Source organism: Tiliqua scincoides, chromosome 4 (assembly GCF_035046505.1).
Source record: "Tiliqua scincoides isolate rTilSci1 chromosome 4, rTilSci1.hap2, whole genome shotgun sequence".
Lineage (NCBI taxonomy): Eukaryota > Metazoa > Chordata > Lepidosauria > Squamata > Scincidae > Tiliqua > Tiliqua scincoides.
Genome location: NC_089824.1, coordinates 224,281,404 through 224,298,478, shown reverse-complemented (window position 1 = coordinate 224,298,478; position 17,075 = coordinate 224,281,404). Strand labels below are relative to the sequence as shown.

At 53.7% G+C, this 17,075-nt stretch overlaps 1 protein-coding gene across 1 annotated transcript in view; it reads left to right on the top strand.

The window, feature by feature from the left end:
- Window positions 1–17,075, top strand: part of SLC12A5 (solute carrier family 12 member 5) — a 58,477-nt gene that overhangs the window by 10,137 nt on the left and 31,265 nt on the right. Inside the window, exons 2-4 of the mRNA XM_066626521.1 lie at window positions 14,859–14,953; window positions 15,100–15,231; window positions 16,512–16,658. Coding sequence (XP_066482618.1) covers window positions 14,859–14,953; window positions 15,100–15,231; window positions 16,512–16,658 — 374 coding nt within the window. The remainder of the gene's footprint in view (window positions 1–14,858; window positions 14,954–15,099; window positions 15,232–16,511; window positions 16,659–17,075) is intronic.

The following is a 17,075-nucleotide window of genomic DNA, read 5'->3' as shown; positions in this document are numbered from 1 at the left end:
AGATCTCTCTCCTGTTCTGTCACAGACAGCTCAGAACCCATCAGCCTATATCTAAAGTTTTGATTTTTTGCCCCAATGTGCATGACTTTACACTTACTGACATTGAAGCGCATCTGCCATTTTGCTGCCCATTCTGCCAGTCTGGAGAGATCCTTCTGGAGCTCCTCACAATCACTTCTGGTCTTTACCACTCGGAAAAGTTTGGTGTCGTCTGCAAACTTAGCCACTTCACTGCTCAACCCTGTCTCCAGGTCATTTATGAAGAGGTTGAAAAGCACCGGTCCCAGGACAGATCCTTGGGGCACACCGCTTTTCACCTCTCTCCCTTATGAAAATTGCCCATTGACACCCACTCTCTGCTTCCTGGCCTCCAACCAGTTCTCAATCCACGAGAGGACCTGTCCTCTAATTCCGTGACTGTGGAGTTTTTTCAGTAGCCTTTGGTGAGGGAATTAATGGAGTATTCCCATTTGGGGGGCTTCCTTGCTTCTGGGGCGGGTCCCCGGTTCAGTGCCCAGAGAGAAATGCTGTGCCCCCCTTCAACGATCATAAGCTTGACAGGCCGAGCACCCTCTGCTTCTGTAAGCCAGCAGTTCGCAACCTTTACTTGAAGGTCAGGGAACTCCCTGTGGTGGGGTCATGATTGGGGTGGCAACTTGGCAGTGATGGCAGCAATAGTGTTTCCAGGCTTGCACTGCCTCTGCTGCCACCACCAAAGTTTTAGAAACGGGGTTGGGGGATTACCGGTCTGCAGCGATGGCAGTGAGAACCAGGGTTTGGTGGTGTCTCCAGCCACCATTGGAGATGAGCCCCCAAACTGCTTTTTACTTAGCAGCAGTACAAACCCGGAAGTGCCATCACCGCCAAGTCACACTCCCCTGAAGGGGAAGACGTTTCCCATTGCCCTGAGGGGTCTTGACCCCCAGTTGGGAAACACTGCTGTGGACAGATTCCCAACAGACCAGCTTCCACCAGCAGAACAATGACAAGCTGCTTGTTCTTTGGAGCTGATTTATCTGCTCCCCCCAGACTGATATCTGTCAGTGAGTGGAGAATTCAGGTGACAAGGCACGACAGAGGTGAGCCAGGAGGAGCTCCTGTTGACACACAACCCCACTCTGGGCTTCCTTCTCTGCCTTGCTGGCATCCTAAGGCCCATCCTTGGAGTTTGGACTCTGCCAGTTTGAGGAACACCTACGGAGTGCCCCTCACTCACTGCGACTCTGCAGAGCTGTGGCTTTTGCCACCTGCCTCGGAGTCTCACTTTCCTCCCTAGTGCAGGGGTGCCCAAACCCCAGCCCTGAGGCTACATGTGGCCCTCGAGGCCTCTCAATGCGGCCCTCGGGGAGCCCCCAGTCTCCAATGAGCCTCTGGCCCTCCAGAGATTTGTTGGAGCCCACACTGGCCCGACGCAACTGCTCTCAGCATGAGGGCAACTGTTTGACTTCTTGTGTGAGCTGTGGGGTGAGGGCTTCCTCCACTGCTTGCTGTTTCACGTCAGTGATGCAGCAGCAAGGCCAACCTTGCTTTGTGCAAGGCCTTTTATTGTTGGCATCCTTCAGTCTCGGAAGACTCTGGTATCGCGCTTTGAATAGTGTTCTGGAACAGTGTCCTCTCCAGTGCGCAAAGCCTGGGTAAAGTAGGTATGGAGGATAGGCTGTTACCCATGCAGCAAATCGCTCCTCTCCACGTCGCTGAAATGGTCCAAAGGAAAGGCAGAGGCCAATACGGTTGGTTCCAGCGGCATCATAAGTGTTGCCAGAACGTGACTGTGTTCAGCCATGAACTGCCTCAGGGACTCCGGCTGCGGATTTTGCCTCGAGGTTGACTCCTGAAGCCTTTTCCATAACTGGCTGTAGCCACAAGGCAGTGGAGGTTTGGGATCAGAGTTTTCCTTCTCTCAGATGAGCTGCCTTCGCAGGCTGACGAGTCCCATCTACCCGGTGGCTGTTCAGTTGCCTCTTACGACAAGTACAGCCAAACTGAGGGCCTATTCTTATCCCCAGCCCTCAGGGGAAAAGCCCTCAGGCCTTTTATAGGTCTTGAGTTATTGCAAGACCTTCATTCATTCATTCATTCATATAAGTTCATCTTTAATATATTCATTTATGTAAACTTATGTAAATTTATTCAAATTTTAAATGTAAAATTTTTCCCCGGCCCCCGACACAGTGTCAGAGAGATGATGTGGCCCTCCTGCCAAAAACTTTGGACACCCCTGCCCTAGTGCATCATCAGCGTCTTTTGTTCTCTTCTAAAATCCATCCTAGGCTTCCAGTCCTTTCCTCTGCAATCATGGGAAACGTCACTGGGAAACCAAAGTTCTGCACCTCCTGTGTGCCTGTGAGTGTCCCCACACACCAGGAGAACTGGGGGAGGGGCTGTTCAGGTTCTGTAGCAAACACCTTCCGAAGGGAGGGCCGCTTGGCCGCCCCCCTCCAGCTACGCCACCGCGCTGAAGGCAGCTCTGTGTCTCCCCTCCTGCCCTCACAACACCCCTGTGAGGTAGGCGGGGCAGAGCAGGGTGGTTGGCCAGGGCCCTCTGAGCAGCACTTTCAGCGTCCGGCTCCGGAGCCGCGGCAGGCAGTCAGTTCCCGCAGGGATCTGCCCGGCCCGGCCTCGCCTCCTGGGCGGTCCCGCCGCGGGCACGGCCTGCAGGGCGGGCGCGAAGGCCCCCGGCCGGAGCCCAGAGCCGCGCCGGGCGGGGCGTCGAGGGGCCCCGGCCAGCTGGGTGCCGCTTACATAAGCGCCTCGGTTGCCATGGAGACTGGTCTCGGGAGGCGGGGCGGCCCGGCCGGGGAGCGCTGGGCCGCGGGGCTCCTGCCCTCTCGCTCGCCCCCGCGGAGCCCGCGCCTCCGTCCCGCCTCCCAGGGCGGCCCCCGCGGAGCAGCCGAGCAGCGCTGAGGCGGGGGGGGCCGCCAGGAGTCCTGAGCGGCCTCGGGGCTTCCCTGCAGCGCCCGCCCGCCCGGCCAGCCCGGCTCCTGCCCGCCTTCGGCAGTCGAGGGGGGCGCGCCGTGGGGCGGAGCAGCTCCCCACTCCGGAAGCGGGGCGGCAGAGAGGCAGCAGCGGCCCCGCGCTGTTTCTGGCCACGGCGCTCAGCCTCTGCCCAGCCAGCCCTGCGGGGAGGGAGGGGTCAGCACATGGGACGCCTTCGGAGAAATCCTCGCGGCGGCAGTAGGAGGTGCCACGGGGAGCCCCGTGCGGGGCACTTCAGGGGAGAAAGCCCCTGCCAGCCTCGCCGTTCTCTTTTCCTTGGGGTCCAGGAGAAGGTGGTGCTTCCTCCTCTAGAAGCCCCTCCCCCCAGTCTGGGAAGGGCAGTTCTAGCAATGAACTGCTGGATCCCACACGCTTCCAGCCACCACGCAGGGTGCTCTGGGTCATGCAAGCCGGGCCAGAGGCTGAGCCACAGAGGTGGGCGCTGGAGTTGGAGCAGCTTTCAGACCAAGGTTAAGCCTTTGGCAAGACCTTTGGAAGGTGCGAACAGGGACACACCAGCCTCCTGCTGCAGGCCATGAGTTGCCTTCCCCACCAGGTACAAAATCCTGGCTTGGCCTGACTATTCTGCAGGCAGGACCAGAGACAAGTCAGCTCCCCCCCCCCCGCCAAGCAGCAGCATCCCTGGGGATCCAAAAGCTTCCCCCACCTGCTGCAAGGGGGGCAGATGTGACCCAGCAGCCTTTCAGCTGCCTGAGTCCGAGCAGAGTCGCCCTCCAGTCAGGAGGCTGCTTCTCAGCTGTTTGCCCATTAACATTCGGGGGCTGATTCCAGGGCTTTCTGCCTGCGCACAGCTCTGCCTGTCTGCAGCGTTCCTCTGATCCCCCCCAGGGCAGATGGAGCTTTCATGGCAGCAGCGGATTGGGGGGGGGGAGTTGTTCATGTGGCCAATGCTGTTGTTTCCCTGTCTGCTGGGCACACTTGCGCCTTCTCAGATGGGTGTGTGAAATCGTGCGTGTGAGGAAAAGGAGGCACATTCAGATGCTGGGCTGCCTGCAGCCAGTGATGTCTCTGGTGTGACAGGCAGGGGCCTGTTCAGGCACAGGGCTTCTGGGGCCCTCTGCGGAGCGGTCAGGGCCAGTTGGTCAGAACTGACAGGGAATGAAGCATTTTCACAGCACCCTGATCCTATGCAGAAAGAAATTCCATCCTTTCCATGGGGCTTACTCCTTAGTAAGAGTGCAGGACTCTAACCTTACACTGCAGTCCTCTACACATTTAGTTGGAAGTAAACCCACTGAACTCTAAGCAAATGTTTGTTTGTTTCAAAGATGTATCCCCACTGGAGCACATGCCCAAGGTGGCTTGCAATTCCCAATTAAAATATGCAGTATAGAAAAACAGTAAATAAAACCATAATAAAAACAATAAAACCACTGGAGGAGGACAAGGCCCTGCTACAGAGGCACAGGGGACAGACAGCCCATCACCATCACCCAAAAGGAGGATGGAACAAAGTCCTCGTTGGAAAATCATGAGAGGAGGGACAGGGAGTTCCACAATTGAGGTGCCACTACAGGGAAGGCCTGCCCTCGTACTGCCATCCCTCTGACTTGGGACAGTGGCGGCACTTGTGGGAGAGCCCCCTGAGATGCCCTAAGAGGGTGGGCGGGAATGTAAGGGGGAAGGCGGTCCCTCAGATGACCTGGACCCAAACCGTGAAGGGCTTTAAAGGTCAGAACCAGCACCTTGAGTTGGTCCCAGAAGCGAATGGGCAGCCAGTGCAGTTGCTTGAAGCAGCGCCTAGCACCAGTAACCGCCCAGGCCATCGCATTCCGCACAAATTGCAGCTTCTCTTCTGCACTGTCTTTAAGGGCAGCCCCATGTAGAGTACATCACAGTAACCGGAGTCTTGAAGTCACTAGAGCAGGGACCACCGTGGCCTGGTCTGATCGACTCAAGTACGGCTGCCGCTCCAGAACCCGCCTGGGTAACCCGCTCAGATAGTTGATGAACTTTCATCAGGAAAGTGCGCAATGACATTTGAAGCAAGGTGTTGACTGCAAATGCTCCAAAAGCCACCTTTGGAACACCTCTGGCGGAAGCAGGCATTGCCTCCTTGTGGCTACAGCTGCTCCTCGGCCAGGAGGGTCCTGTTTTCAGCACTTCCGTTCTCACCCAGTTCTGGGGCTAGGCTAAGATGCTGTCCAGTGTGGCAGACAACCCACAAACGGCTCCAGGCACAGCCCACTCCAGAGGGCTCTTGCTATTCATGGGGTTGACCCTGAGGTGGGCCCAGCGCTGCCAGGCAGCAGCTGAGAGAATCTGGTTTGTGCTGCACAGAGACCCGCCAGGTGTGCAGAGGCAGCCGTGATTGCTGGACCTGCTTGCCTGCTCCCTTCCCCTGGGCTGCTCCCTGCTGTTCTCCCTAGACTACTGATGGGCAGTTTGGGTCATCCAGAGCCCTCAAGTACTGCCCGGGGGCCATTCCGTTGATGCCAGACAACCTCCTGCTGGAAGAAAATGCATGGCTGCTGCCTGTGTTTACTCTCTTTGTTTTCGTGAGTGACTGATGGAACTTCGGCAAGTGGCCCTTAGTGGGAGGAGCCTACCCTATGGAGAGCTTCTTGCTGCTTCTGTTTCTTGATTAAGAACACAAGAAGAGCCCTGCTGGATCAGGCCCAGGCCCACCTCGTCCAGCTTCCTGCATCTCACAGGTGCCTCCAGGAGCACATAAAACAACATGATCCCTGTATCCTGTGGCCACCCCTTTGCACCTGCCATTCAGAGATAGCCTTCTTCTCCTGGTTTATAAGCTGTGATATTTTCCTCCAGAAATCTGTACTATTTCCTTTAAAAGACATCTAGGGTAGGTGCCATCACAACATGCTGTGGCAAGGAGTTCCACAGATGGATGAGATGTTGGGTCAAGAAATAGTTCCTTTTGTCTGCTCAGAGTCTCCCAACATTCCATTTTTGTGGATGTCCCCCCTAGTTCTGGTGTTGTGTGAGAGGGAACAGAGCATCCCTCTATCCATCCCCTGCATCATTTTATGCAAGAATGATGTCCCCCCTCAGGTCGGGTGAGAGAGACACGGGGCCCAATCCTATCCAACTTTCCAGCTGTGGTGAAGCCACAATGCAGCCCCATGGTAAGGAAACAGATGTTCCCATACCTTGAGAAGCCCCAGTGACTGCCCCTCCACTACAAGACACAGCACACACCCCACTGGCTCAACTGCACCAGAACTGGAAAATTGGATAAGATTGGGCCCACCTTCTCTCTAAGCTGAAGAGCCCCAAATGCTGTAACCATTAAGGGCGGTTAAGCTGTTAAGGGCGGTACCCCACCCCAGTCATTGTTTTGGTCACTCTCTTCTGCACCTTTTCCAGTTCCACTATGTCCTTTTTGAGATGTGGTGACCTAAACTGGACACAGTGCTCCAGGTGTGGCCTCACCATTGGTTAGGACAATTACATTGTAATATTGACTGCTTTCGTCTCAACCTTTTTAAGTTATTCCAAGAACTCTTTACGCTCACCTGAGATGAGAGTTAGATCACAGGTTGCCTCAGTGTGTGCTTTGATGCTGCACTTTTCTTTGTCTTGCAAATAGCACATGTGGGGTGGGGGGAAGGTGTGGAAAGCTACCTGGGTTTGCTCGCCAAAGTGGGTCCGATCCAGACTGTGCTCCCCCAAAGCACTAATTAATTTAAGAAAAAATGTCCGCTGGTGCCAAGGAAGCGCTCTTCTGCAAACCTTGTGTCTGCTGGGAGTGGAGTCTGGATAGCTTTGCAGCCATGTGCAAGGGCCAGGTGAAGGCTGTGCCTAGAGCCAAGATGTGTTTTTTGTTTGTTCTGTGATGCCTGAACTATCCATGCCCTTCTGTGCTCTTCAAAACAAATACTGTTGTTTTAATTGGAAAGAGATTCTGCTCCAGGTTCAGTTCCTTTCTGTACCGTGTTTGCCTCTGTGGTTTGCTTGGAGATGGAACTGGGAGCTGCAGCTGATTTTCAGAGAGCTCTGTGGAGTTCCTCAGAGGCCTCTCAGGGCTTCCACAGTCAGAAGGCAGTTTGCTGTGGTGGTGATGCCGCTCTCGGGGACAGCTGGCCCGTCACGCCTGACTGGCCTTCCCCTGTGCTGTGGAGTCACACCAGTGAGATGTGGATGTGCTTTAGGACACAGTGTCTCTTCCATTCACGGTGAGCTAAGGTACAGCCCTACTGTGGGCACCTTGTGGCATCTCCCACAATCCTCTGCAATGTGGAATAGTTATAGGGCACAGGAGTTCTGTGGTCACCAATAACACAGAGACTAGGAGTTTTGGAACATCAAATGTTAAGCCATAAGAACATAAGAACATAAGAACAGCCCCACTGGATCAGGCCATAGGCCCATCTAGTCCAGCTTCCTGTATCTCACAGCGGTCCACCAAATGCCAGTAATCATCTTAGTCGCTCGCTTTTGCAACTTTTCCATTTCCACTATGTCTTTTTTGAGATGCGGTGATCAGAACTGAACACAATACTCCAGGTGTAGCCTTACCATAGATTTGTACAACGGCATTATAATACTAGCCGTTTTGTTCTCAATACCCTTCCTAATGATCCCAAGCATAGAATTGGCCTTCTTCACTGCCACTGCATGTTGGGTCGACACTTTCATCAACCTGTCCACCACCACCCCAAGATCTCTCTCCTGATCTGTCACAGACAGCTCAGAACCCATCAGCCTATAGCAGTGGGCTTCATGTATTTGCCACCTGGTCCATGATTACCCTGGTAGGGTTGTTCTGAGGTAGCCTCTAATTTGTGGTTTAAACTGGGCTCATATTATTGCAGAAGTTTAATTCAAGGTTCAGTGTCAGCACTCAAGCTGAAGAATAGGTTTCCCTCCAGGACTGATTAAAAAATGTCATGTCAAAGCTGTGCTTGTGCTTTGCTTGTACTTAGTGCCCGTGATGGCTGTTTCTCTCTGAAAGAAAACTCAGATTTGCCACAGGAAGTAGTGATGGCATCTTGCCTAGATGCCTTTAACAGGGGACTGGACAAATTTCTGGAGGAAAAGTTCATCAAGGGTTACAAGTCATGGTAGGGTTAGGGTTAGGTAGCAGATCCAGGGGAGGGCACCAGGACACTGTTGTGTCTGTTGTCTAGTGTGTTCCCTGAAGCACTTGGTGGGCCACTGTGAGATCCAGGAAGCTGGACTAGATGGGCCTTTGGCCAGATCCAGCGGGGCTCTTTTTATGTTCTTAAGAATACTGGAGTTGAAAGGTGCCTTTGAGGTCTTCTAGTCCAGCCACGTACTCTGCACTGGAGACTGCAGTATCTCTGACAGTTGACCATCCAATCTCTACTGGACAGCCATAAGAAGAGCCCCACTGGATCAGGCCATAGGCTCATCTAACCAGCTTCCTATATCTCATAGTGGCCCACCAATTTGCCCCAGGGAGTACACAAGACAACACGAGACCGGCATCCTGGTGCCCTTCCCTGCATCTGGCATTATGAGCTAATCCTCCTTGTTTTAGTATGGACATACACATTGTGGCTCGTAACCTGTGATGGACTTCTCCTCCAGAAGTCTATCAAATCCCCTTTTAAAGGCATCCAGGACAGATGCCATCATCACATCCTGTGGCAAGGAGTTTCACAAACCAACCACACGCTGAGTAAAGAAATATTTTCTTTTGTCTGTCCTAACTCTCCCAACACTCAATTTTAGTGGATGTCCCCTGGTTCTGGTGTAATGTGAGAGTGTAAAGAGCATCTCTCTATCCACTCTATCCTGCATAATTTTGCATGTCTCAATCATGTCCCCCCTCAGGCGCCTCTTTTCTAGGCTGAAGAGGCCCAAACGCCGTAGCCTTTCCTCATAAGGAAAGTGCCCCAGCCCAGTAATTGTCTTGGTTGCTCTCTTTTGCCCCTTTTCCATTTCTACTATATCCTTTTTGAGATGTGGTGACCAGAACTGGATGCAATAATCCAGGTGTAGCTTTACCATTGATTCATACAATGGCATAATAATATTAACCCTGACACTTGGGAAATGCTTCCTCAGATCTGGTCCAAATCTACTTCCTTGTAATTTCAATCCACTGGTTCAAGTCATAAGAACATGCTATCCCCACTATCCATCTCCTGCATTTTGTATGTCTCCCTTACCCTCAGGAGCCCCTGACTGCAAGTCCTCCACTTCTTCTGTGTGACAGCCATTTGGATGCTTAAGGAGAGCTCTCCTACTCTCCTGCTCAACTTTTCCAGGCCGAACACATCACGTTCCTTTAACCGTCCCTCTCAAGACTTGGTCTCCAGCCCCATCATCATCCCAGCTGTCCTCCTCTGAACTTTCTCCAGCTTATCAATGTCCTGAACATGGCACTCCCAAGCAAAGTCTGGCTGGTGTGGCACAAAGTGGGACGCTGACCTCTCTGCCTCTGCTCCTGCTCTACAAAAGCCCAAGAATGCAATTGTACCCCACTGCTCGCTCACGTGCAACCTGTGGTCCACAAGGACTCCTCAGTTATTGCCACACAGCCTGCTACCAAACCAGCGCCCCCCCCCCACTGCCCTATGCTTGCATCTCTGATTTTCTGTTCCTACACAGAGAGCCTTGCGTTGCTCTCCACTGAATGTCAGCCTGTTGGGGTGTACCCACAGGTGGAGCCTGTCTAGGTCATTCATTGAGATTCCTGATTCAATCTTCAGGGGGCTAGCTGACCCCGCCCCCACCAGCTTTGTGCCACCTGCAGATTTGACAAGCATTCCCTCTCCACCCTCATCCAGGTCCCTGTAGAACCTCTGGACAGCACAAAGCTCAAGACAGAGCCATTTGGTGGCTCTCCACTTGCTCCCAGCCCCTCCCAGTGGACACAGAGCCATGGGAAGCACTTACTGGGAATGGCTGTTCAGTCAGCTTCACACTGCCTAACAGGAGCACCGTCCAGCCCCATTTCACCATTTGATCCACATGGCTACCATGGGAGATGCTGTCAAATGCTCTGCTGAAATCTAGACATGCGCCGTCCACAGTATTCCTGTGTTTGACTGGACTAGTCCCTCTTCTCAAAGGAGGAGATGAGATTTGCCTGGCATCTTTTGTTCTTGACAAGCCCATGCTGACTCCTAGAAATCATCCCATCATTTCCTAAGTGCTCACCAGCATTCCACTTAATAATCCATTCCAGGATCTTTCCAGGAATTGATGTTGGGCTGACTGGTTTGTAGTTTTCCAGTTCTTTTTTCTCAGATACGTTGCCCATTCTCCATGAGTTCGATTGAGCCTCCAAGATCACCTCTATCAGTTCCTGGGGCGTAGTCCTCTGGTTCATTTGCAGTACAAAGAGGTTTCCTGACCACCTCTGTATATGACCTGAGTCATGATGCCCCCAGGTGTTTGTCAGTGCACCAGTAATTGGATTGGGCCACCATCCCTTTGTGGAAGATGATGGGTGCCCGATAAGAACTGCTCAGCGCGACCTTCCTTCCATTGCCTGTTGCCACACCCCCCCCTGCCTTCTCCTTGACCTCCCTCTGCCTTTGGACATAACCACAGATCCTTCTTTTCGTGGTTGTCTTTGGCGCCCTCGCCAGGCTCTGCTCATCCTGGCCTCGGCCTTCCTGCTGACACCCCTGCAGGGGCGGGCTGCACCTTGGCACTGTTCCTTCGGTCACTGACCCTCTTTCCCCTTTTTGTACAAGTCCCACTTGCTGCTCCATCCTTGCAGAAGCCTTTTGTGGGCAGCCACACTGGTTCCAGGAGATGGCACCCAACTTTCCTTCTCGCATTGGGCCTCTGGCATCTCGTGTTTCAAAAAATCCCATCTTTCTTGGATCTTTTCTCCTTTAACAGTTCTAGCCACGGAATACCACACATTTGTTTTTGAGCCCACTAAAATGGGTTTCCTGAAATCCAGAATCCTACTTTTCTCCGCTTTCCTTTCCTCAGTGTCTCCAAGAGGACCTGGTTGCTTTGGCCCACAGTCCCTGCCTCTTCCGCTTCCTCAGCCAGCTCTTCCCTGTGGGTCAGGGTCAAGTCCAGGGGAGCAGGCACCCTTCTTCCTCCCTCCATGCTCTGAATGATGAAGTGGTCCACATGGCAGGCCAAAAATTTCCACTCTTAGCAAAGGAGACCTGCCGCGGGTGTCAGGATCAGCAAAGTCCCCCATCCACCACTACGACTTGCCTCGCAGAAACCGTTTTAGATTGTCCATTCTAGGACAGCTTGGCAGGTGGTATCCTGCAGACTCCTAAGACAGTTCCTGCCTTCTTTGATTCTTACCCAAACACTTTCTGTGCTCACATTTTTGCCAGCCTGGAACACCTTTTTAATCAAACATGATGGAGAGGGAAAGAGCAGTTGAAGGCTTATTTAACTGTGGGCGCAATCCAATCCTGTGCTGAAACAGGCAAGCCAGGAGGCTTGCGCTGTATCCAGCTCAAGATAGTGCACCACAGTGGCTCAGCCAAAGGTAAGCCACTGCAGCCCTTATGGGTCTCCTGAGACTTGCGCCACCTTCTGAGGTGGCACAAGCCTGAGGAGAGTGGAGCAGCTTGAAGAAACTCCACAGTCAGCTTGAGCAGCTTGAGGAAACTCCACAAATTCCTGCAGAGGAAATTCCCTCCGCAGCTTGAGGGAATTAGAGGACAGGTCCTCTCATGGGTTGGGAACTGGTTCAGGTCCAGGAAGCAGAGAGTGGGTGTCAATGGGCAGTTTTCACAATGGAGAGAGGTGGAAAGTGCAGTGCCCCAGGATCTATCCTGGGACCTGTACTTTTCAACCTTTTTATAAATAACCTGGAGACAGGGGTGAGCAGAGAGATGGCTAAGTTTGCAGATGACACTAAACTTTTCTGAGTGCTGAAGACCAGAAGTGATTGTGAGGATTGTGAGGTGCTAAATATGTGAGAACCGCTGCTTTAGTGAGTAGTAAAGACAAGAATGGATTGTGAAGAGCTCCAGAAAGATCTCTCCAAACTGGCAGAATGGGCAGCAAAATGGCAGATGCACTTCAATGTCAGTAAGTGTAAAGTCATGCACATTGGGGCAGAGAATCAAAACTTCACATATAGGCTGATGGGTTCTGAGCTGTCTGTGACAGATCAGGAGAGAGATCTTGGGGTGGTGGTGGACAAGTCGATGCAAGTGTCGACTCAATGTGCGGTGGCAGTAAAGAAGGCCAATTCTATGCTTGGGATCATTAAAAAAGTTATTGAGAACAAAACGGCTAATATTATAATGCCGTTGTACAAATCTATGGTAAGGCTACACCTGGAGTATTGTGTTCAGTTCTGATCACCGCATCTCAAAAAAGACATAGTGGAAATGGAAAAGTTGCAAAAGCGAGCGACTAAGATGATTACTGGGCTGGGGCACCTTCCTTATGAGGAAAGGCTACGGCGTCTGGGCCTCTTCAGCCTAGAAAAGAGACGCTTGAGGGGGGACATGATTGAGACATACAAAATTATGCAGGGGATGGACAGAGTGGATAGGGAGATGCTCTTTACACTCTCACATAACACCAGAACCAGGGGCCATCCACTAAAATTGAGTGTTGGGCGGGTTAGGACAGACAAAAGAAACTAATTCTTTACTCAGCGTGTGACTGGTCTGTGGAACTCCTTGCCACAGGATGTGGTGACAGCATCTGGCCTGGATTTCTTTAAAAGGGGATTGGACAGGTTTCTGGAGGAAAAGTCCATCATGATGTGTATGTCCATCCTCCTGGTTTTAGAAGTGGGTTACCTCAGAATGCCACAAGCAAGGGGGGGCACCAGGATGAGGTCTCTTGTTATCAGGTGTGCTCCCTGAGGCATTTAGTGGGCCACTGTGAGATACAGGAAGCTGGACCAGATGGGCCTATGGCCTGATCCATCAGGGCTGTACTTACGTTCTTCTGAGTGATTGATGGAAATGCCTCAGGGGAGAGGCTGTGTGTGAGCTTCATGGCCCTGAATGTGCTGAGACGTCAAGTACCTGGGGGTTGTGGGTGCGGGCACTCACTCATGTGTGGGTTGGTGAGAAGGGTAGATTTGGGGGTGAACACAAGAAGTTCCAGAGCAGAAGTGGCAATTCCACAGGTTCTAGAAGTAGGCTACCTCAGAATGCCAGATGCGAGGGAGAGCACCAGAATGCAGGTCTCTTGCTGTCTTGTGTGCTCCCTGGGGCATCTGGTGGGCCACTGTGAGATGCAGGAAGCTGGACTGGATGGGCCTCTGGCCTGCTCCAGTGGGGCTGTTCTTATGTTCTTAACTACAATTCCCAGGAGGCTTTGCAGGTCTCTTGTTATCTGGTGTGCTCCCTGGGGCATCTGGTGGGCCACTGTGAGATGCAGGAAACTGGACTGGATGGGCCTATGGCCTGATCCAGTGGGGCTGTTCTTATGTTCTTAACTACAATTCCCAGGATGCCTTGCAGGTCTCTTGTGATCTGGTGTGCTCCCTGGGGCATTTGGTGGGCCGCTGTGAGATGCAGGAAGCTGGACTAGATGGGCCTATGGCCTGACCCAGTGGGGCTGTTCTTATGTTCTTAACTACAATTCCCAGGAGGCCTTGCAGGTCTCTTGTTATCTGGTGTGCTCCCTGGGGCATCTGGTGGGCCACTGTGAGATACAGGAAGCTGGACTAGATGGGCCTATGGCCTGTTCCAGTGGGGCTGTTCTTATGTTCTTAACTACAATTCCCAGGAGGCCTTGCAGGTCTCTTGTTATCTGGTGTGCTCCCTGGGGCATCTGGTGGGCCACTGTGAGATGCAGGAAGCTGGACTGGATGGGTCTTTGGCCTGCTCCAGCAGGGCTCTTAGGTTCTTAGACCAGGAAGTTCCCACAGCCCACATTCTGGAGGGGTTTTTGTTTGGGGTCTGACTTTAGTGGCAGGCTTGCTTGTGGCCACACTTGATCAAACCCATGGGGACACATGTGCACCTAGTGATGTCTCTGGGGCAGGGGCAGGGGCACCCAGCCAATTCTGGGGGAAGGTCTCAGGTGCTGGGAACCTCCCTTCTGCAATCCCCTGGCTAGCCAGGTAGGGAGTGACCCAGCTGCATGCTGGTCTGTTTTAGACCATTGGTCAGCGGGGGGGGGGGACTGGGGGGGTGCTGCTGCAAACTACCCTAAAAGGCAAACAGGGCCAAAAGATGGAGGTTGCTCTTGAGTGAGCAGTGAGCGAAGGAGTTCAGAAGCGGTTTCATTGGGGGGGGGGGAGCAGCAGGTGTTCTTTGTCCAGTCGCTTGCCTGGAATACCAAACCTGGGTTGAGGACATGGATGGGAGGAAAGGGACAGAAAGATTGGGGGGGGGGGGACACGACTCCTAGAAGGGGGCAAGTGTCCAGGGTACAGGCTGGCTAGTAAGGTTGCATTATTAGGAGGGCATATGCCAGTGGGGGTGGGGTGGGGGTACAACTGGAGCTGCTGATTAGCCAGTGGCAAGAAGGTGCCTGGCTTGCATCAGAGGGGTCAAGAGGGGCCATTCACAAGCATGGGGGGGAGACCCCCCTCTTCCCAGGACTGAAATGCTGAGACACACCAGGACGGCTGCTTCTGTCCAGGATGGGTGCTGGTCGCATGGCCACCTGGCTTAGACTTGTGGAGGGGATGCAGTGCCCTTCCTCAGTCCCAGGCAAGTGGCTGTCTCTGCCCTTGCCAATGTCAGAAGCCCCTCCTGCCCCCTTTTCCCCAGACAGGTGGGCTGAGGTGGTTTCCTGCCAGCCCTTCTTGTTGGGGATCTGGCCCTGCAGGAGTGAGGCAGCCACTGCAGAGCTCCCCTCCCCTGCTGGGGTGGGACTGGCCCAGGCCTCCAGCTGAGCAATGAGGAGCAGGCCCTGGTCTGCGGTGGTGGTGCAAATGCAAGGGGTGGACGTGTCATCCCAGGGTCCAGGCAGTGGCCCTTCCTGACTAGCTGTGCTCTGTCCCTCTCCCCCCACCCCAGGCGATGGCAACCCCAAGGAAAGCAGCCCTTTCATTAACAGCACCGACCTGGAGAAGGGCAAGGAATATGACGGGAAGAACATGGCCCTGTTCGAGGTGAGCTCTGAGTGGGCCTGGGGAGGACCACTGGGCTTGACTGGGGGGGGGGGCGGGTGTGGAAGAGGCAGCCATGTTGAGGATGGTGGAAGGAGCAGGCAGTGGCCCAGGGGAGGCCCTCACCCCTCTCTCCCTCTGCTCCCTAGGAGGAGATGGACACCAGCCCGATGGTCTCTTCCCTGCTCAGCGGCCTGGCAAATTACACCAACCTGCCCCAGGGCAGCCGTGAGCACGAGGAGGCGGAGAACAATGATGGTGCGAAGAGGAAGCCAGTCAAGGTGGGTGCGTCGCCACGGAAGTGGGGAGAGCCACCCCATTTGGGGCCAAGCAGGGTTGGGCGAGCTGGGCCCCTTGAGGCCAGCCTGGACCCTTGAAGCTGGTGTGAGGACTGGGGGAGGGGGTGGGGTGAACCTTCTCTGTAGTGGCTTGGTCAGGTGGGGGAGGTCTGAGCCTTTAGTGGGGCATTGTTCCCAGGCAACCTGGGTCACCTGCTGATTTAGCCCAAGAGACCATTGTCCCAGCTGTGCACTTGGGGGCTTCTTGCCTGAGCGGAGTTGCAGTGATGTCCCGACTATTTCTCGCTCCTGACAGTTGGACCTTCCCCTCCCCATCCCAGATCACTGACAGGTCCTGCATGCAAGATCTGGGCAAGATTTGTACTTACCCAGTGTTGTTCAGGGGATGGTGGCCAGAGAGGAGAGCCAGCCTTCCCTGGCAGAGGCTCATGTTGTGGGTCACTTTCTGGAGAACTTGACAAAAAGCAAACCAGGCATACTTAAGACGTGCCGGAACTTTTCTTGCCTGTTTCCTTTGCCTCAAGATGGAGGCGTCCAACAGCCTTCTGGGGGCTCAAGCCCAAGATGATGATGATGATGATGATAATAATATCTAGGTATTTCTATACTGCCTTTCTGGTCATCGGATTCCTCCTCTGACTTTATTCAAGGCGGTTTACATAGGCAGGCGTTTTTTACAATCATAGAGGTTCTCTCTTTCAAGAACCAGCAACATTTCAGAATGGATCTTCCTGGTTTAGTCTCACTTCTGGCCTCCAGTTCTCCCACACAGGCTGACAAGCAGCTCCATCTCTCACATGGAGGGCAGCCAAGATGCTTCTTGCTCACACCAAGAGCAGGTGGAATCACTCAGCTGGGCTTGTCAGCTGCTTCAAGGACTCGCCATTCTCAGACGTTCAGGGAGCTGCCGGTGTCCTCGAAGTGGCGACCTTCTGATGTTATCTTCGGGCTAATGCTCTACCCTCTAGACCAGACCTCCTGCCCCCTCTAGACCAGACCTCCTGCCCAAGATGGCTGCATGTCTTGCTCCCTCCCTTGCTGTCAAGCTCTCCCCCCATCCCTGTCAGTTGCCTTGGAGCAGAGTTGCCCCTCAGATGGATGAGCAATAACAGCTTTGAGAATGCAGGATGGCACTTGGCGGGAACCCCCCTCCAAAGGCTGCATGGGAACGGCCTGCTTCCCACGGATTCCAGCTCCCTCCTTGGACAAGGGTCTTGGTGAGTAATGGAAGTTGACAGTCTCCTCACTGCCTCTCTCCCCAGGCTCCCCGGATGGGCACTTTTATGGGCGTCTACTTGCCCTGCCTGCAGAACATATTTGGGGTCATCCTCTTCCTCCGTCTCACATGGGTTGTGGGCATCTCTGGGATCATGGAGTCCTTCTGCATGGTCTTCCTCTGCTGCTCCTGTGTGAGTATAAGTCTCAGCCTTTGGGTGGGTCAGGGCAGCAGGGAGAGAAGGGGGCTGTTCCCAGGGCTCTCTTGCTTTCCCTGGGCAGAATCCCCCTCGGCTCCGAGGCTGTCCTCAGGGTTGCGGCTCTGCCTGGGAATGTGTCAAAGGCACACAGCTGTGTCGAGGGAGCCACCCTGCCTGTTGCTGCCAAGGACCCCCATCTTGGAAATGCTCCAGGTCCTGGTCTGGCCATCAAGGCCAGGACAGCCCGGTGTGGGTGTCAGGTTGCAAGGAGAGCTCCACACGGCCCTGCTGTAGTAGTAGTAGTAGTAGTAGTAACTTTATTGCCATTGTGCCACAGCACAACGAAATTTATGCACCTTTGAGATACAAGCATAAATATGTACTACAATTCCAACAATCACACTCTACACA